Raw genomic sequence first — 27,824 nt, forward strand, 5'->3', positions numbered from 1 at the left:
GCTTACCTTTGACGTGGCATGCTGACGAAGTGAACGACAAGCCTAAAATATCGATGTATGAGTCATAAACAAACAGACTATATTAATTATAAGCTAAAATCCGCCTCTTCCCTTCATGTTGATAAAATAAATCTCTGACTATTATGGCATGAGATACGATATTAACTATACGTTTTGTTATGTTCGTTGGGTTTAATTGAATCCACTATTGTTATCGGAACGATTTGGGCAATTTTGGCAATAAACAGATATCAGCGGAAACGCTTTATAAACTAGCCTTGATGGGTCGCTTTAACCTATCAAAACAAACTCTGTATCTTGTCCAGCTACGCCAGACTGCGTATAGCAGCAAAACAGGTACGATTCAATCTTCAATAATCAGCACAGAGTCGGATTTCAGCGATAGAATCGAATTTCCGTAACAAATGAACTGATGATTACTAATCGGTCATCTCTGTCAATGTGTAGAAACTTTTGTTGTGCTTCATATATATTTTTCTCCTGTTTTGACAATAAACACTCAGTACAGGTACGTGTTTCCGGCAATAAGCACATTTGTCAACAAGACGACTGCTGTTAGACATGATATTTCGGCATATTTCGAAATTATGCTAAGTAACAGTTCGAATGGAAGAATGATTAGAAAACAAATAGTGTTTGTTTAATTTTGGCTTATCTTGGCTAACTGCTCCATAAGGCAAACGCATGTAATGTTGCAGCTGGCTTACCTTTGACGTGGCATGCTGACGAAGTGAACGACAAGCCTAAAATATCGATGTATGAGTCATAAACAAACAGACTATATTAATTATAAGCTAAAATCCGCCTCTTCCCTTCATGTTGATAAAATAAATCTCTGACTATTATGGCATGAGATACACAGATTCTATGGGAACCCTATATGCCTAGAGTCTTCAGCTTTAGTCCATCTTGATCACCTTACGTCCTGGGCTGATCGCGTACGCTTCGTTCTAAGCAGGATAACATCAAGAAAATGCCTTTTCAAACATGCTTTGAGATACTTTGCTGTTTCGCTTCCATAAACGACTTTATATGATCGTTCCAAACACCGATGACAACTGTTTCGTTAGACAGTGTGCCATCCATCAGCCGTTGCATATTTCCTCTACAAAGCTGATCATTATGATGACGAACTTCACGATACTTATGTGCTAAGTATCTCGAATTTTATGTCTTGTGCCACCGCGAAGCATTGCTCTAGGAAGCTGACTCCTGCCAGCACAAACCAAATTTGCCACACAATGACAATATAAGTACCAAAACACTGAAATTGATTCCTTATTATTTGTGTACCCCTTATTTGTTTTCACTGTAGTATCACCAGAGTACGCTATACGTAATACCAAATATAGGCAAACTGGAATTGAATTTATCGGACTCATTCGACAGACCTGAACGTGTTATCAAAGCGATGACGATGCCATCTGTGAGAGTAATGCGGTTCGAGATACCATAGTAAACTCCTCCCAGTACGCAATTAAGTAAAACTAGATAAAACTAGTTTGTTACCATCTGAGAATAAGCCGGTATTTATTCTATTTTATGACATGTAACTTCAAGGTAATTTAAAAGCTATAGTGTTGTTGAAGAAAGAAAGAAAGTAGCTTCACAGTTCTTTATAGCAACTGTTAGTCCGTAACTTGATCATCTCTTCTAGCAACTTTTATAGCGCAACTTTGTATGCTATTTGAAATAATGTTAATAATATTATTATTATTTAATTATACAATAAGAAGAACTAACATGTAATACAAGCACGATGTCGTCAGCAGCTCGAAAACGGCCTTGATAACCTATTTTTAACCCCGTGTGTGTTGTGTATTTTTTTTCTATTCACGTGAGTTCGTTAGAAGATTTTATCTTTATTTTATCCTCTATTTTATTAATCTCGTCTTCGTTCATTTGATTGTTTTCGTCTTTTCCTTACTTCTCGATCTTCTCTCATCTTAACGTCCCTCCTAAATACGGTCGAGTTCGCCGCCAGCATCACCTGCATTATCGTCTATAATAGAAATAATATACTCTGTACAGAATGTAGGCAGATTAAGACGACTAAGATGGAAAAACATTTAGAATCTAGCAAGGAAGTCGTCTAGCTGGCGGGAAGGAACTCTGTTCACGGTTGATAATCTAAAACGTCTATAGTAAGGTTTGTCGACCACCTTTTCTCATAAACGATATAAATTCAAGGTTATGTCTAGATTAAACACGAACAACATACTTATATGTACGTGTATTTATAGAACGTTTACATTCGACTTCATCGGGTGCCACAAATAAGCATTTGAGGGCGGAAGCGATGCAAAATGGTAAACGTTTAGATTTTGGTCAATTTAATGCATATATAATATGTATCATATATGAAATTAGCTTCGTAAAAGTGACGTATCTCTACAGTTAAAAAAAAAACTTCCAAGTTATGGCAGGAACAAGACATCAACGATAAACGACTTGGTCATGTGCCAGTTAACGCCAGGGCGACGAACACGTAGCGATTCGACAAAACAAATCTACTACATGAATATGGTGCGAACAAGGCCCTACCTACCAGCAAGCCGGCCACCAACTTGGCCTTATCGTAACCAACTAGTGAATTCGCAAAGCAGGTCAAGCCAAAATATAATAGCTTCCTTGGGACAAAAGCGTCGGTGTTACGCATCGACTAACGCTGCCTGTAGAATGATACGATATGGTGTCCGCTCTACGTAACCGGTAAATCAATTTGTCTTAGTCGTTTCCATCACTTCTGCTACATTTTTAATCTCATAGAAGAATACAGTCCATTCCATTGTTCTTTTACGGAATATCGTGCATTCGCGCAGGATATGACTTTAAAAAGTAATTGCAGCAGAGTTTAAAGTACGAACGCAGTCGTGTGATGAAGAGAGCAGTCTAAACGTAAAACGCTAAACGTCCGTAAATCAGCTAAAACTTCTAGTTTACGTTTTTCCACAATTTACTACCACCCCACCTTAAAAATAGATTATTTTTACAGGAGATAAGGACTCAGCTGTAGCAGGATTAATGTAAATCTATTAATGAAGATCAGGATGCAATAGGGCGATTACTGCCCAAAAAGTACTCTACAGAAACCACTAGGAGAAGAATGACAAATCACTGCAAGGCATCAATCAATTTCGAAAAAAGAAAATACCTTTCTGCCAGGCAACGTACCAACCAGAAGACGCTCGGTCAATTGTGGCGCATGAATTGGTTTAATTGTACAATAAATCTCTTTTACATATGGAATAGATTGTTTATTGCTTTTGTTTACACACTGCCACTATCAAATGTATCTTACGTGTTATATTACGAATTAGTGGCCGATCTCGGTTTGGCTAAGAGCATCGCTTCTAACTCCGGTCCAGGCGTTGCTAGAAGATTTTGGGCGGCTTAATAAAGCAAACAACGATCTGACAAAAGTATGCTTTACCATAGTCCGCCCTCTCTCCGATGGCAGATTTGTCACGATCAGATTTATGGTATTGTGCAAACACACTATTTTTCCAATCCGTTTCATCTATTGTCGTCAAATCACTGATGATGATAAATACGCTCGAATAGAAGAACTGTCATTGGGAATATGAAATAATGAGCAAAAACAGTAGGCGACGCTTGAGCTGATTCCAACATCGATTATCATCTCTCTAATGGTCTGTCGTTAACGTCTCGATGATACTTCTGCGATAGTCTGTTTATAGTTGATATTAGGCACAAGTCAACTGCTTCCAGCATTGGAGTCTTTTAACTATGAGGACTCTTAGCCCGTACCTCGGGCGATCGAAGAACCTGGAATACACTCTACTTAAACGGGTTTTGATTTGTCAATGACAGGAGTTTCCATTGGTAACTCGACTTGAAGATGCTGCGACCGCTGATGTCACGGCCAGCGGGGATGACACCTTCTCAAGGAGAAGCATTTCTCGCGCGAACTTCGACAACTTTTGCGAAAGAAGCCTAAAAAGGGTAAGAGATTAAGTTAGATCTTTGTTTTGGTTCAGGTAAATGGAGACCAACTGGAAAAAAACAAAGATGAGAACAGCGGCACAAACATAACTAAGTAGTGGTATCCTGACCATGGGCAACTGGAATCAATTGGAACTCCCACCCAATCGCTTTCGACAAAATTTCATTATCTTAACACAAAATCATCAGGTCTGCCGTACAGTTGACGTTTCCTACCTTCCGCTCTATATGCTCCACAAACTCTGCCTGAGGTGAGCAGCTAATATCGGTCGATGCCCCCGAAAACAAAGCAAACCTAGGTGGCACCCATTCTTTGATATCTCGTCTCAACAAAATGACATTAGATGGCCAACAGTTCAGAAAAACTACAAGAGCCCATCTGGTCAAACGCATCTCGACCGGATCGCTACTGCACTGAGACTGGATAAAACGTTAAGCCCGACACATGAAAATGGTAAGGTAGCAAGATTTTCCTGTTTGTGTACCGTCAAAGGTGAATGTACGTTAGCTTACGCGTTGTTACTTTGTTTTTCTGTAGATGACACAGGATGTGAAACGACCGTGCCAGATCCTTTCTCTCTCTTTTTTTTATTTATCTTATTTACATTTTTTATACATATTTACATTTATAAACCAGTGCGAGGTATGTTATAATATACCACAAATAACTCTTTTTTTTTTCATACACAGGCTATACAATATAGCGATCATTTTCTACGGCTTCTTTACCATCCGTTCGCTGTTTAGCGAGATTTCCTATCTGAGACAATTCAACAGGTTAGGTCGATTACCATACTTTTGAAGAACGGGTACATAGATGCGAGGGGCAGGCGGGCGCTAATCTGAAATTTTGTCCTATCCAATACGAGTGCGTCTGTCGTGTCTAAAAAAGGACAGCATTGTATTTTCACGCCAGCTGCTACTTCGTAAGGGTAATCCTTACCCGGGAAAACAACTTGTCAGTCACTTGTGACCTGCATCCAAGGGTGATGGGAATGCGTACATCTATGAGACTCCTTCAAGACAAGGCATTAACAGCTTTCTATTATTATTATTTTCAGGCGTACTGATAGGCTTGCAACGCAGTCGAAAGGCGCATGTAACAAGTTTAGATTTCCCATCCCTGCGAAATCTGTTAGCAATATACACCGCTAGATAGATACTCAACGCCGTCGACTAACGTAATGACAAGAACAGGTTCGAAAAACAGGTTCCTAAAAGTCTCATGAATAAGAAGTCATTTCGGTCAGGCCTAAATATTGGCACATAGCCATAATTCAAGTTTAATCAAAATGCACTTCCCTCATAAGGGATCAGTTAAAGCAACTATTCTGATCCTATAATCCAACAGTGGCAACCGAGGTTAGGCACACAGCGCCGTTTTCCGTCCCCAATTTGACCCGCGAAATAGGGGATAACCCATCCTTATTTCGAATACCTTTTCAGGATCATTGATATTTTTTTTTATCATTATCACTATTTCATACGTATCACGTAAGCAATACTCACTGTTCGAGAAACTGTAGTAGAACGAATCCCTTAGGTACGACGACGTACTCTTTGTCGCTTCGAATACCGTCGACAAGAACGGCAGCTTGCTCACGTAACGTGGGCAATTCAAGCCCTAATAGACGACGAATAGCTGAAGGCAGACGCAATCGATGTGTCGTCACGGTACTAGTATCTAATCGAAACAATTATGGCGATCCGTCTCTGTTAGTAATGTGGTTTCATTAAACAGTGCTTTGTAATTGTTGTAATTAGCAGTGATTTTAATTCCAGTTTTGTTCCAATCCGTTTTCAATTAGTGTCATGTATTTGTTCGCGCTGGTGATGCCTGTTTTTTATTCACTCATTCATACACGAATCTCAAATAAACTGGAACCGATCATATGGGAAAATCTCAAAGCTTCGTTTCTTAGCTAAATAGAAGAAGGCGTGCGCCGTCCTTACCTGTCGTGGCCGTTACTACAGTTACAGGACAACATGCAATACAGAGCTTAATGCTGGGGTATGCCTCGAGTTCAGCAGCTAACGCTGACATAGCGCCAACTATGGCATGTTGCGAGGCGCAAAACGACGAAAACCTTGCAGAATTGCCAATAAGCCCGGACGGCGAGGAAATAGCCACGACGTGACCGGAACGACGTTCGATCATTGAAGGTAGAAAGGCACGCGTCATCTGAAATTTGGACCATTCGGCAATTTTTCAACAGTTGCAAGCGTTTTTTCCCCGTTAACTTCTGTTACATCGAAGATTAGCCCGAATAGAATAGTATCTTTCTCTCGAAATCATTAATGGGTCGCCAATTTTTCAATTTCAATTTGCAAGATGACCCACGCTTCGTTGATGTGAAGGATGTAGCTAATCGAACATGTTTCTCGTGGATTGCCGCATGGCCAGACGAAGCGCGTGCCTTGAGCCGAGAACCGCGATGGTCCCAGTGTATGCTATTAACGTTTGACATTTGTAGTATCTTTCAATACAGGTTACCTTACCTTAACATGTATGCTGTGTTGCTACGTAAATAGTGTAGTTAAACAATTCTACAAATAACACAGCGCTTCCGGTAGTCACGAATTTTAAACCTTCACTTCGATATATAAAGCAGATAGATAATCAAGGGCCTTCGATATCTCTAATCAGCAAATAGTAGTAGTAATCTCCTAACATTGCCACGATGCGCTTTTATCGCTAACCTGTCAATGAATGGAGCTGTTTCTCGATACGTTCGTATATTGAAACATTGACCCTGACAGTCTCAAGGATCAATCAATCTTCGGCATCTATCTGCTCTCGTCAAATTTGTAGTCGTTTGTGATTTTTCAAAGATGACTCTGTGCAACGAATCGATCTGCAGCTGCACAAACTGCGCGCAAGGTTTCGGCTACAGGAGAGGTAGCGTGAATGCAAAATAAGCATTGTACATATAGAAAGTACTGCAGGTGAACATCATTATCAGCAGGATTTAATATGGTTACCATGGGATATTAAAAGCTACTTGACAGAAAATGTAGAAGGAAAAACTAGACTTTTTTTTTTTTACAAACACCATCATAAGTGCTCTCATTATCAGTGCATCATAAGTGTTGCAAATCACCAGTGCTCTTGAGTTTTTTAAGTTTTTTTAAGCGACCGTTGCAAGATGAACTGAATTTTCTTTTGTCCGCATTTAAGAAACTACGCAACAAAACACAGATGTGTGTTTTTGTGGCTTCTGGACGTTTAGCTACGGGCCGTCTCCATGCAAGCCACTTGCGTGGGCGTTTTATGGCAGGAAACAATTTCAAACGCGTTGGCATCCCGACAGTAAGGAGCATATCCGTATAGGTTACGTAGTGGGGCAGAGTGCACATGTTCAGTTTCGAATCTGTCAAGCAGGGCAAATGTCATCGAAAGTATTTCCATTTGAAGTCGTTTGAAGTAGTGCGTTTTGTTACGTTAAACGTGGACGAATAAAAATTTATATTCCAACGGTCGTTAGCTAAGCTTGGAAAATTCGAGAATAATGCACCGGTACTTATGTTCGTCTACGACCAAACGCCTCCAGCAGCCATGGCTAGATACGTAAGGAGTTACAGAGTTCTTTGATAGTTTCGAATTTCGCTGTCTTGAGAAGGGCACGAAGGCTGCAGGCCAACAGTTTTGAGGCACAGCGGCGAACTTGGCCACATCTACCACGATTCTTCTGGACTATATACAGCTATGTCGACACTGGCACCGCGTAAAACTATACAGTATCGCTACTAGCTCGATTAGCCAGCTAAAATCGTAACTTAAAGTAGACTACGTCGCAATAATACTGCAAAAACACACACATCCATCTTACCAAGAAAAAATACGCGGAAAGCGGGAAATGCTTTCTTTGTTTTCTTTAACTTGTTCCTATAATAAAGTACTATAATGCCCAGCATTTGTTTTGATGTGTGCAGCGATGCCATTCGGAATCGTACTCAATACAAACCAATCCATATTTTTCGTGCCGGTTGATATAAAGTGTTTTTAAATAAATTCGGGAATGTTGCTTTCTTCACAGGCGCGTAATTACAGGATTTTTAATACAAACTGTTGATTTTTTGTATTCGCTGGGTAAAAGCTAAAATGTCGTAGTGATTACTAATAGTTTTTACTTATTATAAAAGACCGTTCAAGCACTAAACAGCGTTTGTTAGACAAATATGAAGAACCACTTTAGTAGCCGACAGTCGATTATACGATGACAAAAGTTCGGTCAGGGTATCTTCAATGCCAAACCCGAAATTAATTAAAAATCTTTCTACAATTGAGTTTTGCATTCACTTTCACACTATCTAGGAACTTGCACCTATATATATCTATACTGATCTATATATTGTTGTTAGTGGTCTACACATGAAAACAAGGCTCGAACAGGAGTTAACCCCGAAATCCATTGTGTAATAAATGCTCTTGTCTAATATCGAGCGAAGCGTTTCGTGAAGAGGTCTTCGTTCTCCTGGGCACGCAACCAGAACTTCGCCAGTTGTCGCGTTTGTAAATAACGGGAAGACCCCAACCGTTGTTCTTGCAGCAGTGCCCTTGGAACTTTAACGATTGTAGAGGTTTAGTAGCGATTGGCTGAGCTTACCCAAAAGTGAGAAAGAAGGTTGACGTTTATCGTCCGATGAATAGCCTCTGATGGTGATTGGATCAGTGGAGAAACAGCCGTGGGTTCCCACCAGGTCGCGTTGTGTACCAGGATGTCCACCTGCATTAAACATATGTGTGTTAGACAATATACCAACGCATACCTGTTCACACTGCGTCAACGCATATAAGCGCTTGCATTTGGAGGCCTAAGCTTCGCTCTTATTGACAACTGAAAATTGTTGCCCTGTAAATAAATCCCCCCACTTCTCATAAAACGAACTGATTAGCTATACACATACTGGCCAGCCTTCAGTTATGTGCTAATACGAGTCCTAAAATCATTAGAAGACGTACTCTGCCAAAGAACTTCAGTATCTTGGCTGCTACCGCGCTAACCTGCGCGTCGACGGTGACGTCACAGGGAAATGAAAACACCTTTTTGTTTCCCATTCGACGAAGCTCATTGGCGGCTTGCAGGTTCGCTTCCTATCAAAGACAAAACAGGCATGAGTAAGTTAAATTAGTAACCTGACATGCCTTTTACAAGAATACACAACAAGAAAATAAATAAAACACACAAAAACGTCACATTTCTGTGCCACAGGAGCCATGGGCGTAAATCAATTGTTAATAATGTATATTGCATACATTTATTTATATATATATATATATATATATATATATATAAAACAAGAAAAAGAATAAATATAGGTTTCCAGTTGATATTTTCCTAACGGCCTACTTTAATCGTATGCCCATCTTTGCTTGTCGCTTCTCTTGACATGGGTTCTGCCATATTGCCTACTGGTACGGTAGCCTATCCACATGTGTATACGTTATGTCTAATATACTATAAAAGCGCTTCGATCTCCCAGGGACTCTCACAAGCAGCCACAAATATTGACAGCCATCGAGGTACTAACAGTCAGCCTGTTGGCTTCTGACTGCCGAAAAATCCCATAAAATCGTTTGTACTTTACAATATTCAGCTCGACCACGTGACAGTTCTACATACGTAGTTAAGCGTTCAGACTTTTCGTGACCCAGACCTACCTGCTTTAATCAGAGCTTTGTCTTCTAGCGTGAATGTAGAAATCAATTACCCCGCGCATTTTTGTCGCCTTCTAACGTCTAAGGATAATTACGTAACAAACGGACAAAATGGAGCTATAGTATATAAGTAGGACAGGGTCAACTTTTTTTTTAACCACTGAACACTTTTAATTCTGAAGGAGAAAGCCGAGAGACTGTTCGGAGTGTTGAATTTGGCGCAAGTTAAATTATGTAACTTTTAGAAATAGTAAAAAATAATAATTGGCATCCTATCGACGTCAATCATGAGTTAGTGTGCGCAGTGGTAGATATGATAATTTGCCTGTCTAAAATGACAAAAATCAAAGGGATATGTACGACCATTGATTATAGTTATTATTCTCAAAGATATTCTTACAAAGACTAAAGCACATTTGTTTGAAAACCTGCATGCCAGACTGGAACGCTTTCGAAATATTGTTTCTCATCAAATTTAAGAGATTTCCAATTACCTTACCAAAACTTACTCAAGGTTGTGACTCGGGACGAAATATTCACGGGATGCTAAATCACAATAGGATCTTGGACTTTGTGATACATATAAGGCCAGCTCTCGAAGCCTCCATCAGTCAAAAATAACACTTCGTCTCTGAATGGTAAGCGCCGAAGTTCTAATCGGAAGCTGATGATTTTTGATAGTATCGATTTTTATTTTCACACCAGACATTATAAGTCTACAGTGGAACGTCTTATTGGATAGCTGTAAATAATAATTCCGATTGAGCGAGCAAACGGTATATGCCATATAAATAGCTTGATTTCACCAAAGTAAACTAACGAAAATATCTATACGCACTAAATTCAGCTGGCAAAATTTCTCATCAACCCTCGTCTTAGGTAATCAATTCGGATTGACCATGAAAACGATTCTACGGATGTTGAATGCAAACAAAGTTGCTGCTATAAACGTGTAGCGGCCATTGGTTTCTACCGTACATCCGAATACAGAACTCATATAGTTTCGTTACCTGCATCAGCATGGGACATGTGTGCTCCGTATCGGAAGGTTAAGCACGAATAGATTTGGTAAAACCAGTTAAAATAAATGTATTTTTTCTGACCACTTTGTCGATTTAGTCTACACCGCTCGTGATCCTTAACCTTCCAGATAACTCAGTATTTTAATGAAAATTCAACGATTTGCTCAATTAACCCAAAGAAAAATATTTACTGGTGCCTAAGAACTCAACTAGTTCGCCTTTTCCTTATTGTTGCCGGGAGCTTATAGGCGTCTCGATACGAAGAACAACATTAACTGTGTCCGCCCCTGTAAAATTAATAAGCATTTAATTGTGCAATTAGAGTACGAGACGTTGCGTCATCATCTTCACGGTTAGGAAATGCTCTAGGTTGGCTCGCTTAGACAGTGTTTCAACACTCATTTGAGCCCATGTTCACTCCGCAGTGATCTGTGGTATCGGCCAGAAGCTTTTCACCATGATTTCTCGTCTGTTATCAGTAACGAACGACAGCAGCTTCCTCGCTGTGTGCAATAAATGCGGTGCACTTCCTGGATTCATTTTGAACACCTTATCGCTTTTGGACGCAGCCCTCAACAGGCCTTTGTTCTTTTTCTTCAGCACTAGAGGTAGTAAAAGCGGCACGCTAAAAAATTTTTACTCTTCAAAATCTATGGCGACAACCCCCAAGGCACTAAACTAAGGGAACGCAACAGAACGTTATATCTTCCTTGCTACCCATGCATATATATATAACCTTTGGGAAAACCCTACGGAAAGCTGGCTCGAGCGCTGGCAGTGAGATATACTATTTGACATATATATATATATATATATAACAGGATACATGTAAAAACAGGATTTCGACTTGTGCAGCATCTTCACTGCCCTAAAACTTACTTTTCTCCGTTTTTATTTTTGCCTTATTCTCACTTGTGTACTGCACTAGGGATATGGTACAGCACGCCAAAGTGACAGACTGGCCCCCATTAAATCGCCATCCCATAAGGTCTTCTTGGAGAGTAAACATAATTAAGTGAAAAAAATATATATATAATGTGCTTAATGTAGACACATTTAAAGAAACAACGATAACGAAACGAATAGAACCAATAACAGATGCTAGGTAATTTTGAATGTTCCATTAAACACTAAGTGCAAACCCAGGCATAAAAATACGGCAACAGGTAAACAAATATGTAACACGTATTGCTAGGCGCCACCCAATGGTCCACATTTATTACAGGACGTTACGAAAACGTTCAGGAACACTCAAGCGGTCGTTGCTTGCCTCGGGGATATCGTACTAAAAGCAGGTTGCGTAATCAAGTCGCGCTTATAGAATGCACCTTTTAATCACCTTGAATAGAATATAGACAAGGCAAGACATCGTTGTTGATTTGTCCATCTGCAAAAATGGTGGGTTGGCCAACTGTCACTGCGGCACGTGACAGTAACAACGATTCAGGTGTACGTCGACTGTTTATGTATTAGTTTATAAATTGTAAGGAGCCATTACGACATCTTGGCAAAAACGGATGGTAACTAATCACTGGGAGGATATAGTGTAACGGTAATATAGGTCTATATTGGCTACCTCGTGCTTTATTTTCTCTGAATGTTTATTGAAGAGGTCTCATAAATATCAGCATCAAGCGGTTCTCTTTTAAATCGTTTTTGTCTTCTATCATTCATTAAAGCTTTGATAGCCAGCAATTAGTGGTGCATCGTGAAGCTAAGCTGATGTTCCGAGCGATATTTTAGACCCATAATTTTTTACTAAGTATAATATGTTTCCATATCCCCTGGCATCGGGGAGAAGCCTTTATCGAGGAAGCATCATTACAAACTGCATTAGCAATTTATATGACTTCTTTCGAATTAAATAGATAAATATTCTTTTTTTTTTCAATCAGCAATGCCTATATATTTCGATATTTAGGTCTAACACTGCCGTTAGGCACTGCATCACATGGCCGGCCCTCGGTACAAAATTAAACACTCAGGTAAAAAACTAGATCACTACTGGTCCCTAAGATTAGTACGTAAGCGCGTTCACAGGGGCAACGTAATAAAGCTCAAAGTGCATTTGGATCTCGTACAGTGATTTGCCGATTACAACCTATGTTGAAATCAGGAACAGCCCTATCCTGATTGAGCTGAAGCAATTGAAATTATTAACTGTGTTTCTAAATATCGTCGAGAACTCTGCACTCGTTATTATATATCTCTAAATTGGAGATATTAAGAAATATAGACATACATTTAGCACAAAAAGAAATGGACGAAGAGGCGAAAAAATGCCTCAAAATATTTTCCGATAAAAATATTGCTTTTTTAGTGTAAACACCCTTAGAATGTTCAATTTAGCTAAAAAATAATAATTCAGCTCTTGCAGGTCGACATACACCAGGAACCCTGTAATACCTTTTAAGATCGGAGATTTTTTTGAAATTATTTTTAATTTAAACAATTTTTTGGCATTGAAAATTCAACCGCAGGTAAAAGCCCATTGGGATATCCTTTTGTCTTTTTCCCATACTCTTTTTCATTTGTTACCATGTTATTGTACTTGTAGTTATATGCATCTTCAAGTAGAACACCGCCTGCGACAAACGATTGTTATCTAAGTGATCCAACATTTTCCATACGACTACAAGCGACCATATGTCTCACACGAAATATACGTTACCAAATATCTATTCGAAAGCTATATTTGTAGTCCACAATGTACGAAAGGCAGGGGAACGTGCTCACGAAACGAGCGTCGCCTAATGACTATATGTGAATTACCCACATTTGACATTTAACTACTCAAGAGTCGAAACGCTTCAGCGTGCTATACCAACTTTTCTAACGCTTCCATATATGTACGACAGTCGTTCTCCACCAACCTCATCGACGTCCAGCATGATAACTTGAGCGCCGAGTCGCGCGAATCGGTGAGAAATTTCACTGCCAAGCCTTGTCGCCGCACCAGTAACAACGACAACTTTATCTTTCATATCTTTCGGCAATGGGGGTCGCACAAATGATATCATATAGCTCGAAAGTTCACGGACGACACTCGAAATTGTACGGGACACCTCAATTATGAAGATGATCCAGTTAAACAGCACTAGAAAGTAGCCCATCTTAGTTGTGCAGATTCAAGATCCTGAACACTCTACCAACCAGCGTTGTTTAGCTTAAGCTTGAGAACCAGCTTTTGGCGTCTAATCGCTTTTTCGCTGTAAAGGCTCTCTAGTTAAGTTAAATTTGGCCCGGTACACCCCCTACTGCGAATACTGGGGTTTGATCAAAACAATGCAATGGCAGTTCAAAATAAATACAAGTGGAAAGGGCGCTGCCTGCTCTATTTAAACACAGCGGGCTGGTCTGTGAGAAAAAAATATCACGCACGTACGTGCACACGTCTCACCTCTTTGGTGAATCAATGAACGAGCTTGACAGGAAGGAGATTTCGGTGTTTTTTACATTTTTTTCATTATGACAGCTTCGGTTACTGTGAACAAGTCGTCGCAAAAAACCTTATCTGCTTCGATTAGCTTACTTGTTATTGAGATGTCGTTATTAAGGATTTATCGTTATCTTATCAATAGACGCACAACTGACTTGTTCACCCTAGTCAATGCGTTCATTACAGTGAGGAGATAATCCAATATGTTTTGTTACTATAGGGTTCATGTGTAGCTCGGTATACTGCTACCGGCATCGTGGCACTACGGCGCTCCTTGTCTCTCAATCGTTCATTCGAGGTAATTGTCACGGTATTGATTCGATTATGGTTCGGGGTAACTGTCCGAGAATTGCGCCAGGTAACTTAAAACAAATGCGTGACAGGGGTGTGACGGAAAAGGAGCTGGCGTCGCAATGTTCACTGCCGTTAGTGAGGGATAACACGTCGCAGAATCGATGTTGGTACGGGTTTAACAGAACGTCAATGGGTACGTACCTCTCGCCCCGATACGGACACAATGCCTCTCGCATTGACAATAATACGCTTTCTCAGATGGAGAGCGCAGTTTAACTATCATCACACATTGGCAAGCAACATATGTTACGACGTGTTCGAGATGTCTACCTATATGAGTCAAAAGACTGGAAGAAATTAACATGACGATAAGGATATCACTCAAGTTAACTGTAAGTTTGGCAGGAAGTTTAGACTCTTCAAAAGCAGTGTTGTGAAATACAGTCATATACAGTTTATCGTAATTTATTAACACTGTACAGTGTTCGGTAAATAACGATGTACCTGTAAAAAGAAGTAGTAGTAGTAGTAGTAAGGGGCTTGCTGCTATAGGCAACAAGTAAATAATGATAAGGTTATGAAGATAACATTGAATAACAAAAAAAAAACTAGAAATGTTGAACGCTTGGTATTAATAGGTACAGTAGCATTTCTAGGGATACACTGTCAATTTAATCAGATATATCTGACGAAAAACAATTGTAAAGCATATAATAAATCTAATACACATTAAGAATATTTAAAGAAAGAATCGAAAATGTTTATACGAACTGGTTCGGGTATGTTTGTAGCAAATAATAATGAATTCTTATTCTTGCCATACTAACAAAAACTGAGTATTATCTACCTATCTATACACTCTGACATCACGTACACTGAGTGTGTCTCTGCGGTAGAACAACTTAAGTCTAACAATACAGGGAATAATACTGCCACCATAGTGGCATCTATTACACACTATTGAGTTTAGAGTCTGAACGATGACTCGGACTATGCTCAGTTGAAGCTAAAATTTCCTAATCTGTAAGTTAAGTCCAGAGTAATCGGACGCTATTTCAAGTGTACGTAATATATATGGACAAACATGCCGTCTAATAATAGTCCAATACAAAATCTAGGGCACGTAATCTATATCCGAAGTCGGGCGTAGACATACATCGTTTCGTGCAGGCGTCTCGCAGTTTGACGCAATACTAGGTCGTAGTGGAACGTTATTAGTCTGATAGACAAATCGTTAAGCTCGACATTCAATGCCCCGCTGAAAAAAGCTGATCCGTTTCGAAGTGGATGTCGTGACACAGATTCTGCGCTATACGTGTCCGACTGTTCTCTGAACGATGCACATCTGAATCTGGCGAAACCCGCATTTGGATTGGGGTTATCAAGGAAATAATGTCAACGGCAATCATTGCACTGGTCGAGGCAACACTGGTCGTCTTTCGATCGTTTTTGTCTGTTTTTTAGTCAAGATTTTTAACTGCTGAGTGGATAGCTACTTGTCGTTTGGATAACAATACGAAGACGTCAATGTCTGTGTAAAAGTGAGAATTGTACGATGAAAAAAAAACTCGTACCACAAGCGCATTATCGAGATCCAGTTATATTGAGATCTTATCATGACACCTCCTTGACAAGTAAATTGAGGTTATCTTAAAGCTAGAGGTTCGGTAGTAGTAAATTACTACAGAGTCTCTTAGTTTAATAGAATTCCCTATATCAGTTACAGTATTAATAAATGCTGGCAGGTGTGAATTTATACATCTAACAACACAATGATTATGTCCTACGGTAGCCATTTACTTTACATAGTCATAGTTATAGCTCTTCTAGCTTTTCAGATCGCAGTTGTTATCAGCACTTACCTCAGCGCAATTAATCACCGAAAAAAAGATTCAAACTTTGGTATTATACCGTCTTTAACCTTAGACTTTTATTTATATAATAATAATAATAATAATAATAATAATATAGCCATTTATCGTTTTAGTTCTATAGAAAAAAATATATTACTAAGTAGATTAAAAAATCATTGAGTATTGACGTTATCTTACGGTTAGGACCTAAAAGAATATGGGGCATCATGTTTAGTTTCGAATTAATCGTTTATTACTTGTTTACCATGGCAGGATAGCACCAGCGGTTTAGCTGATAGTAACAGTTAGATATCTCAAAAAATGATGCAAAAAGCTTAGGATTTTTAATTAAGCTATGGTTTTGTGTGAAAAATGAAGGACGAAGGCGCACTCGAGAGGGTTATTAGAAAAACACGAGCTCGAACACGTATGTTGTGAGTAGCAAGGAAGCTTGCCAAAAAAGCTGGTGTTTGAAAACAAACAGTTAGCAGCTTGCTGCTTCATGTAAACTATTGCAACGAATGTCAACAAAATGAGGGGTAAAAACCATCCACAACCAACAACAATAAAATTACCTTGCCTAAAGCTATCTTATACGAAGAGCTGTCCTTTCTGAATGGAAAGGCGAGCATTTCGGACCTTTGCATGCTTACAAGAAACAAAATCCGGATGTCTATTGCTTTTTCCCGCAAGCTAAATACTAAATAACCTAAACTAGACGTTTATATGCCGATAATCATAGACGGTCTGAGTTCGCTCTAAATGAGAAAATCCAATCAAGTCGAATACGGTTTAAAGAAAGGTAATGAAAAAAAAGTAATGATCATTAACTGACAAATCTGCAACAAATTACCCAGTACAAGACTTCGTCATATTATGGGTGCCAAGCAAATGAAGACCAGAAACTTTTCTATTGAGTGTACCCGGCGTTACCGCTTACTTTATCCTATAAGTCCTAACTCTTTTAACAAAGCCTACGTTTATTTTCTTAGAAACTCACAGCAAGAGAAAGTTTTGCGTCGATCTATACGTATATACCCTTTTATTCCGCAAAAAATTTAGCTACGAGTTCGAGATTGTATATAACGCGTGACCTTCATAGAAACTATTTCATATAATAATTACCAAGAGCATAAAGATTGCAGGCGCGCGAATAATACGAATAGCTATAGAAACAGCGTAACGTGAATGCGATGTTAGCACTACGATTTCTTAAACAGTTGCACTTCTTATATTTAGTATCACTATTTCAAGAGACCTTGTTAGACTTGAAAGATCAGTTAAGAGCATCCGTATACATGCAGCAAATTAACGACTGGTTCAAAACGAATGCCGCCCCAGATGATTTAGTGCCTAATCGTCTAACTGTGTGCCTTAAGTTACGACTTACAAAGTTTGTAAATATATATATATTCAATCAAATAGGACCATCCAGGAACTTCACACATTGCCGGGTTCGACCGAAAATAGATGTACACACAAATTAAATATCTGTTGTTCAATTCTAGCGCATGTGCCGACAGTGTTGCTAACGAAGAATTTTTAAACTGCGGTGGAAGAGGCACTTACTAACACTGTAACTATGTAACGTACTTTAAGACCGTCTTCGTGATTGATACTTGAAGCGCTGCATTCTTGAGTTATGGGATATTCGTGCCCTAGCTTGTCCTTGAGCATAATGACACACCCTTTCGATTGGTTCAGGTCGGCTGAAGCCATGGCAGTTTCGTAACTTCATTACTCCGACACTTTGTTATATGACTTTGTGATTTATCGCACAGAAACGCATATTTCCCATCCAGACGCTCGTATGGTGCCTAGGGCGGCTTTTTTCCTCCCTCTCATTACCTAAGCCGATGTCATTGTTCCACAATCACACTGATGAAACGTATGGATACATATGTTGCAACGCGGATCGACACCACGGCCCACGCCATTATTTTGCTCGCATGTTTGATCCCCTTTTTTTACGTTTTTTTATTGCATCTGTTTCTCGTCGAAAAGCCTGTAGACATGCTGAGCGTCTCAAAGATTCGAAAATCTCAAAGATTCGACCCATCTTTTCCCATCTTCAATTGTCCAACTTTGGAGTAAAGCTGCGCATATTTCTGTGCATAGTTTAGCTAAGGCCTTTCGGCTAGGACAACAGAATATTTCAGTCCGATGACCCATGGGCACAAACGAGTCTACGCTCTACCGATCTCCAACGCAGTTGACCGTTATGTTATAATCCATTGTAGATAATCCAGAACATTCCTGTTTTCTTGCTGCATTGTTCGCTTTGTTTTTCCTGATAACAAAGGCGCCTCGTCCTTCTGAGTTATGTTGCCAGTTGGACACATCGATATTATGACCCACTCAAAAAATTATCTTCGCGATTTCTTTTCTTGGGTATCCGAACTTGCTGCCCGTCCATGAAATCTTTTGGTAATTCCAATACGAGGTTATGTAATATAATTACAAAAAACTGTCTGCAGAAAAGAAAGGAACATAATTGCTATACAACATTCTGAATCATTTGAAGGAACGGAAGAAAACGAGATAGGATACCTAAATTGTCCGCATTGACTCGAACGTTCATAAATGTTGCGCTAAAAAACCATTGCGGCGCATGCTTCAGTAAATGCCTTTTCGTTCGTCGCAGTTGAAAAAATTCTGTGTGCCACCATTAGGTGAAACGGGAAGGTCGCTTAATTATTAAGGAAACCTCATGAAGATCTTTGTGTGCAAGAGCATCTCTGATCAAACTAGGCAATGTACCAAATACGTTGCCGCCTCTCTTTGGTTAGCCAATGACAACTGACCTTAGTTCTTCTATGCAGTGACAGTGATATAACATTTTGGCGTTCTCAAAACAAAACAATCGAAAGGTGTATTAAAATCAACATTTTGATGTTATGTCTATTGAAATCGTGTTCCGGTGTCGCAGTGGTCTGTTTTCTCAATAGCTGAAGTAAGCTGAAATTCGCTGTTTAAATATATTAGGGTATAGGCATGAGTTCCCCAAGATAATTTATTTGTCTGCTAATCTTAGGGATACGTTACGATGTAGGTTCAAATCCAGGCTGAGACACAGTTCCTTTCGTGCTGGGTGGCAACCAGTTGTACCTTTAGTGGAACGTTTGACCCATGAAGATTTCTAAGATACAATAAATACAAAGATCAATCTGAAGACCATAGTATATAACGTAGGTCTTCTTTTTTTCGTTTTTACTTTCAAACAAAACCAAGACATTTTTGGTGTCGTTCGTTGCTAACGTTAACAAAAAACACAATTCAAGCGGTCTTATTCTTGCTCTTAACAACCAAATATCGTATCATATTTATTTCATTCCATGTTATCAGACTGTATAAACAAAATGCTAACTTGTGCACACGATATCACCGTTATATATGTATGTATCCCCTGCGCCTTTTTTTATTACGCCTATCGACGGACAGACAAGTCACTACCGGAGGTCACTCTTCGATCCGTTACAAACGCGTAATCATCTCCCAGATTGTCAAGCGCTGCTCATCGATAAGTGAACAAAGGTCTCCACGCTGCAAGGGGGCACGATATCGCTTCACAAGAGGCGTACAAGTAAATTATATCAAAAAGGTTGGACTAACTGCTGAAAATGAGCAAGCTATAGTCACTGGCGGCCAATAGCTCCTAGAATAGTCGGCATTTGCTGAAGTCGACACAGCAGCTGCAGTAAACGCAAAAGCGGCACCACCTCTTTTTTGACCAATAAAACCACTCTACGAATTAAGCGTTGTCGCGATACCAGTGAACGCATCAGAAATTTGCTTATGGCAAGTCGTATTGTCAACAACAGCTAGACTGCATATATGCCAGTGCGTTCGCTGGTGATACGGCTCTCTTCACCTATTATCTCATAGCTACAGGAAGAAATCACCGCTGGCCCGCCAGCTCGAGGACACCCGCGCGTCACCAGTATCAATTATCAACTCAGCATATAAACACACAACACCGACAATGTACGTATAGCCATGTTGTGGTGGATTTGTATATCGTTCGAGTAAGTGTCTGCTAAATTTAGAACGCGCACTAATATAGTGAAGATTATAGTTAGTCTAGGAGATGTACTGCCAATAAAGTGAAAAGAGACGAGCGTGAGGAAGGAACGGGGCGGAATTAACAGCGGCGACCAACTAGCTAAAAGCAAAAAAGCAAGTGAGTTTATTGGATGAACATCGTCATTTTGGAACCTTTATGTATATATCATTGCTGGACTAAATGCGACTTCTATATGCGGCTTGTTTGCAATAGGCTATTGTTTATGTTAAGAGAAACAGATAATTAAATGATATTTCTTGCACGCGCCAAAGGAACCATTCGTAGTGATCACGTTTATTCAATGGCATTACTAATAATCGCGATCGCATGATTTAAGGCTTGAATCATTTGTTAGTCATTGTCAAAATATCTTTCTTTAATTTGTCACACTATTTTTGGTTTGATGTCGCCATGTGCTTTCAATTTATTAAGTACTACGGGGATGCCTTCAAGTGTAAATTTGTTAAAACGTTGTAGAGGATACGAAAATTAAAAAACAAATGGCAGGATAAAAGTTCCGAAAAGGTCTAAGAAGTTCACAAAATAACCAATCGTTAGATCTTATTTTTTAAATTTGAAATATTTTAAATTAACTATAGCATTATATAATACATACACAAATAATGGCAATGGTATGTCTTTTGGATTTGTCCATAGGTTTTTTGACATATCTGCATTTAGTATAATTCAATGGCAAGGCACAAAATTGATAGCTTTTATCCCAGCAACTGATCAGATTCTGACTGCTGCTGGTAGTTACAGGTTTGCTTGCATTGTTGACCTTCGGATGTAACCTTACATAATTGCCGTAGAAATCTCAACGTTAATTAAAGAAAATAAATATTTCAAGTTCTTATATGTCGTGTTCTACTGCCGTTAACTATTGTTTCAAACGACTCGTCCTTTACCGCAGGTTTTCAATTACCCAGCGCGTCACAGCTCAACATTTTCCAACATCACTTGCATCACTTCCCCAAACAAAAATAAAATAAAATCACATTTATAATTCTCGATGTTCCCAGCCGTAATTGAAGAGGTAACTCATATCTGTCCTTCTGAATCAGCAGGCGATTACCATACGCAGTATTTTCTATTGGGCTAACAAAAAACCTGACGTCGCTTGCGTATAGTAAACATACAGTTTAGCGTTACGATTGCTACTGGCTATTTGTTTCTTAACTAGCTCCCGTCCTTTAACCATTCCCCTCTACTGCGTGGTTAGTGCCTCGTCAAAACTAGAACAAAAGCTTCGTTTGTATGTCAGCTTCCCTTCTGCAAATTATCTGCGGACGAGAAAATTGTGCCATTAAACTTAAAGGCTAAAAGACTGGCTTGGTGTTCCGAACCGACTCAAGCGCCTCGAGTTTCGATCGCCTCGCCCTGTTATCACATATACGTATAAACTAGACTTATAAATTCCATCTTAGACTGTAACATGGTAAAGCTCGTCTACTAATATTTCTTTTGACCTGTTATTTTTTGTGCTTCTCTCCGTTATGCTTGTCGTTCGAATCTGCCTCATCGTTGGCAATACGGGCAATTGATTCTGCATCAGCTATGGCTAACTCATGAGTCTCTGCAGGTTTCGCTCTTCCATCGCCGGTAAAGTGGAGGAAGTGCTTACGTTGGCTTGTCAACACGCTGACCATCAGGTTATTGTTAGGTGCTAGGAGCATGTCTGCGGTATGACTTTGTGCAAGGATAAAGCTATAGAACGTTATAATGGTTGTGACCTAGTAAGCCAAGAGCATCCATGCTTTTGGTCTACGTTTTCAAGAAAGTAGCGTTATGCGCATCTGCAGGCTCGATGTCCATATCCTATACGATTGGATCCTACATGAGCCGTTTAGTATAGGTGAAGAACACGCTGGCTTGTTTAAATCTGTTTTTCATTCACAGGAAGCAACTCATCAAGATTTGGAGTTGCGCGGGGAAAAGAGGCTGTTCTCCTCTCTTACACAAAATTAGCTGGAAATCGGAATTCCGTAACATTTAGGAAGTTTTTACGTGCAATAGAAATTCATTAATAATGACGAAACTTTTTTAAAAGTTTCAACGATTTATGCCCCATTCATTCAAAAAAGGATTGCATTATTTTCGTCAAAAGAGCGTGTGTGTCTACGTATACTTTCCTTGGCCTTACTTTTACACTGCCAGGAATGGCTAGTTTAGTCCCGTCCCATTTGGATGTATGAGGAGAAAATTAAAGCAACACTATAAGCGCGAGATATTTGTACACACTATTTACGATTATTTATTTTACATCATCTAAGATTGTCTCTGCTATTCACTGTTCGTCAGGGAGAGGGAAGGCAATAATAATAGCTACAATCTATAAAAAAAAACACGTTAGAATACTTACATAACGCGTATAAACAAAACAACATTACAGCCCCGCTAGTACGTTCCGACAAATAGATATATTTTCGTATAATCGAAACTTCACGTCACTGTGGTTTGTCGTGTGTTCGAAATTTAGCCTCCGAAAAAAAAACACTCTAAACAGACGAGAAGTCGCCCTTTACAGATTTATATATCTGCTTCCGTTCCCTTCATAACAGTATTAAAGTCGTCTCTGCTGCAATGAATAGGCGAACACCCACGAGTCGATCGACAACCAAGTTTGGATGTCCACGCAGTAACGCGCGAACCTTTGTTCTCATTGAGGGTCGTACTCGACGACCTTTGAGATCGAGTCGCAGGGCGGGTGAAAATTATCCAGCACGACCTAATTGCTTGCTAAGAATAGTTGACTGTTAGAGGGCAAAGTCCATAACGGCGCTCGACCTCCGTCACTGGTGCTATGTGTAACAAACTGATTTTTCACAGGTCTGCCGTCATTCGTTGAACGATGCGTGCGATGGCGTTTTACTTGTTAAGATTGCGTCGCCAAATAATATATATATATGTATATCGAAAAAACACTGGCTTAGCTTTGTCGCCGGTTCTAGTGGTTCATAGCCACTTCTGCTACGGTTAGTTAAGCATACACGTGTATTTGTTTACCATATAATATACCCATTGCGACTCAACCACGTTCCTCCGATGGGATGTCCTTTTTTCATGACCAAACGATACTGCCCGGGGATGTTTAATATCAGATTGCACAATTTAGACTTCGTAATCTCTCGATGCGTATCAGATGCGATTCCATTGTTTTGAAAACTGACAAATGAGTCGCATAATCTTCGGCCTTCGATGTCATCGGGGGTGGTTTGCATAAGCTTGCAAGAGTAGACCCATAGACTCAGCAAGGTCTCCCATTGTACTCATGTAAATTCAGTTGTCGTAGTAATAACCGTAGCGATTAGGGTTGTTTTCCCTGCCCAATAGGAATGATGCTTACATTCCCTTGGCGGCGAGTTCGCAGATCAGTTAGCAATAGAGAGCGAAGTACTTTGTTTTCAAATTAACATGAGTCGTACGGACGTGCGCTAGCCCAGATCCCTCTGTCCGAAAAATAACATAATAGTACGAACCGAACAGTTCCCTCAATGTTTGAATAACCCCTATAACGTTCAGTAAACACCAAGACTTTGGCTGCACTCGGAAGTACGACTCGTAAGTTCTTTGAGATAGGAGGATAGAGGATGCCTCGTACAGTTAAAAAGCTATCTACTTTCATACATTCTTATAGCACTGATCACCGGTGCCCACCGATGGCTCACTAGCTGCTACGCCCTGAAATTGGTACCGTGCAGGAAATTGAGGTAATCGAGTTGATGGACTAAGCGGTAGTGGCTCGGACTGCACTTTTGTCGTCGAGCTTGACGGTGTTCACATACTACCAAACACTAGCATAGTTTGCTTGGGTCACTCCCACCAAGTGCCAAGGACACACACAGCGTCTGGACTAATTCGGCATACCAGGCCACCTTTCCAGGCTCAGAAAAATAACGAAACGTGCAAATCCTGCCGCTTCCCGAATGCGGCGAAGAACATACTAAATATGCAGAAGCCATACGTTCTGCACTTACACAGGCGTAAACGTGTATTTGTTTACGAATAGTCCGTTCATTACGATATATTCGTATAGTATATATATCCGCGTGAGCCAAAGCCGAGCGGTGGTGAGCTATAGATGATTTTTGGTAAAACGTGAAAGACTCGTATATAAAATAGCAAGTAGATAGTCCTTCACGTATTAAGCTACACGGAGCAATCGTAGTCTAAATTGCAGTAACACGCACATTTTATAAAGTAGTCTTTTGTCCATTTTTAAGTGTGTTCCCGTTTCCTCCCAGCCAACCAAGCCATTACTTTAACATAGGCCAAACCCACGCGCATGTTCCAGAAATCCAGCGTCGACCCAGTAATATACCAAGTTGTTACGTTACTATTGTTTCAGCTGGCAGAACAGCTGCATATTTCATTTTGATCGGGGTTTTTTCGATTTTTTTTTATTTTTTCGCGACTTGCTCCATTTGTCCACTCGAACTAGCAGTGAGATTTCACAGCATGAAGAAAACCTCTATTTCTGGAGCCAACACTGATCGAACATTAAGATTACAGGGCAGTCTGTTTAATACGGGATCGTTTTTTAAGATAGATTTTTTGCCGAATCTTTACCGCCCCGATGGCCCTCATTTAATAGATAAACGTAGCACAAAAGTACAATTTACCTTAGCCTGAGCTATCCAGTTAATAACAATAAGACCAGAGACAAACGTCGAAAATATCTATATGAAGAAGATGATCAAGGACCTGTACTGAGTGCAGCTATTTTGAGCTTTCATTGAACAGATTCGACGTAAACAATGTCGTTAGTATTCGGGAAGAAACTGTTGACCCTTTTCTTGTCTGTGCTACAATCGGAATGGCATTAGTACGATAATATATTTGTTTTATTGTTGGAAACATATCCCTCTGAGGTTTGCACAATGAGTTCCTTTTATCCGTTTTACCTGAAAGATGTATTTGTTTTTCATTAAGATAATGTCTACATAATCTATCGCATTAAATTTACAGCGATAGAATGGCAATCTAAATTAGGTAGTTCGTGGCAAGTGATAAGTACTTAGTTATTAGGGAGCTTAGCTTTCTTTTTAATCAGCGTAAACCAGCGCAGTCAAGTAACCTGATGTAGAAAACTGGTGCGATTATTTTAAAATAACATTGTCTTTTCTAAATCACTCTTCCATAGTATTGCACGTCTTTGTTGTTTACGATGCGGTTAATTAATTAAGCAGTTTATTCTAATCGTAAGGTTTCAACCTTGTCTGCGGGTATTTTTTTACGCCATAGGTAGTCTTCGTATTCAAATAACTGTCCATGCGTGCACCCTCGGCGGAGCCTAAACTCACGTAAACTACCATCACAATTATGCCTGTCGATTATCTTGACACTTGGTTGGCCAACGTGCCAAATCGCACGTCAACAGAGCGCTAGCTTTCGGTTTTACGAACTACTACGGCGACTTATCAGCATATAACATCGATATTGATGATAGCGCCATCTGGCGCAGCAACGTATTTTTCTCACGTATCTTTTATACTACACATAATACAACACTCTGATCGACTTTATACAATTGTAGCTCCGTAAACATGTTCGGGATGTTTATAGGTCGTTTGTCAAATTCCAATACGACTTTCAGCGCGGATGAATTAGAGATGGCACGTCAAATCGTCTATATCGTAATATCCATATAAATGTTGTTCTTTGCATAATCCTGTTTCTTTTTTTTTCTTCAAACGATTTGTGTAGCGAACGAAATAATCAGTGTATCTGTTATTGCAGTTGCACGATTTTCGTTGTAGATAGTATAATGCACTGCGCAATGACGATCGGGTGAATGTTTACAGCATTATTTAGTACAGTAGACCTACGCACATTAGAGAAGTGAATGCGGTAAGTAAACCTGAATGATTTTTGACTTACCATTCTCGTCAAAGCGAATTTCATGGATTGAGATCGTCCTACCAAACTCTTTATCGTGATGTGGTTGAGCTTGTGTTAGTACACGTATAACCAGGGCTCATTATAGTATCTGCCATTTGCGTGGTACAAATGGCGGGAAAACTGTTTGTTCAGTGCTGCTATTTACCCAACGCATCGTACTCGTGCGATTTAGTTTACCAGACAGGCCGCAAAGGCAAACACAGAGTGGAAATGGCTGTTGGCTATCTCTTAGTACGTGTGTCTGTCTGGATGTAAGCCACATGCTATTATTGTTGTCATACGTCGGTTCCGTTCTGCGTGTCGCGAATCTGTAGATAGGTCATTTTCAGTTACACAGATTGGTCAAAAACTAAGCTTTTTAAGGGCGACGCCGTATATAATGTTATTCTTATTATTACAATTATGTATGATCAATAAGTTTCATAGCTATTTCTTCCGGCGGCATTCCAGTAACTGCTGAGATTACTCCAGATTATTAACATCTTTCCTCAAAAAGGGTGACGATATTTATTATTGGCAGTTTAGTTAGAGCGAGTGCTTTTACTCCTAATTCAAGTCTGAAGAATCTAGTGTACAAGATAGTTAGGCACAAGGCACAAAATTATGTGAAATAAAAAATTTAAATTTATTTGTATTTATGAAATAGTAATACAGACTGTCTCTTAAAATATTTAATTCACCATTATTTTTTCTCATTAGACAAACTAGATTTCCTTTGCGCAAATAAACTTTAGACTTCTTGAAGGATTGATAATAAACTAGACGATTGAATAGGATTAAAATGCCACGCGTCGGTCTTGCCTTTCCCTGATTAGCCAACTAAAAAAACAAGCGAAATATCTCTCATATCACGCAATCTTCACAATGTGTCGTGATAATAATAATAATAATGGCTGTTAGTTTTGTTGTTAAATTCAGCTAGGTTACCGAGTATAACAATGTATACATAGAGTTGAACGCAAGTTATGAGGCTTAAATTCGCGACAACAACGTTGCCGGCTCGGCAGTCCCTCTGCTTTTATTTGAAGCAAGCAACGTGCCGCATTTTATTGCACGTATCTTTCTACGTCTTGTACATATTGACACAAAAACTTCGAAACTTCTCCAATCCAAAGAAAACGTATAAAAACCGTACATGCACAACTTTCGGTATGCCGTATACATACGAGTCTATCACCAACAAGGCTGCGGACTTAGCATTCACAAGATTTGTTGCTTAGAAAGCAATGCGGATTTTTAAGGTGTGACCTGACGGAATACACGTCGCAATAGTTTCAGCAAATCAGATATGCTCTTGAAATCATACCATACCCGAACATAGATAAATACGAAAATTATGCTTAGGACCTTGTTTGATAACTGTCTAAAAGCCATCCTATTGATGATGTATTTCTACAAACCCTAGAGTTTCAAATATTAATTCAAAATTTAATTAATTAAACACAGTGGACAAAATCAGTTGATTCTAAAGAACACCAAGCATTACTATCGTGCAGCATTTATTTCTAAGCCTCGTTTATTTCGTTAAAAACAAACTGAACCAAGCGCCGCTAACCGAGTATAGGAAACACGCTCAACATGAGGTTAGCCCAGCAGTAGGCTACCT

At 39.5% G+C, this 27,824-nt stretch overlaps 1 protein-coding gene across 3 annotated transcripts; it reads right to left on the minus strand.

Annotated features, from left to right (window-relative positions):
- Positions 1–1,519: 1,519 nt before the first annotated feature.
- On the minus strand, positions 1,520–26,784 carry LOC111267710 (short-chain dehydrogenase/reductase family 16C member 6). 3 transcript variants are annotated; one of them, XM_022846135.2, is made up of 6 exons: positions 26,198–26,784; positions 8,951–9,082; positions 8,595–8,714; positions 5,941–6,169; positions 5,497–5,671; positions 1,520–3,978 (listed from the first exon to the last, which is right to left on the minus strand). In XM_022846135.2, exons 1-6 carry the CDS (start codon positions 26,219–26,221, stop codon positions 3,846–3,848), a joined length of 813 nt encoding a protein of 270 aa, XP_022701870.1. In that variant the 5' UTR covers positions 26,222–26,784; the 3' UTR covers positions 1,520–3,845. The 3 variants fall into 3 exon arrangements, with proteins under 3 accessions (XP_022701870.1, XP_022701868.1, XP_022701869.1); XM_022846133.2 differs by lacking the exon at positions 26,198–26,784 and adding an exon at positions 13,542–14,589; XM_022846134.2 differs by lacking the exons at positions 1,520–3,978; positions 26,198–26,784 and adding exons at positions 4,539–5,003; positions 13,542–14,599.
- Between the last annotated feature and the right edge of the window lie 1,040 nt (positions 26,785–27,824).

This window comes from Varroa jacobsoni, unplaced genomic scaffold (genome assembly GCF_002532875.2).
Source record: "Varroa jacobsoni isolate VJ856 unplaced genomic scaffold, vjacob_1.0 scaffold_1214, whole genome shotgun sequence".
Classification (NCBI taxonomy): domain Eukaryota; kingdom Metazoa; phylum Arthropoda; class Arachnida; order Mesostigmata; family Varroidae; genus Varroa; species Varroa jacobsoni.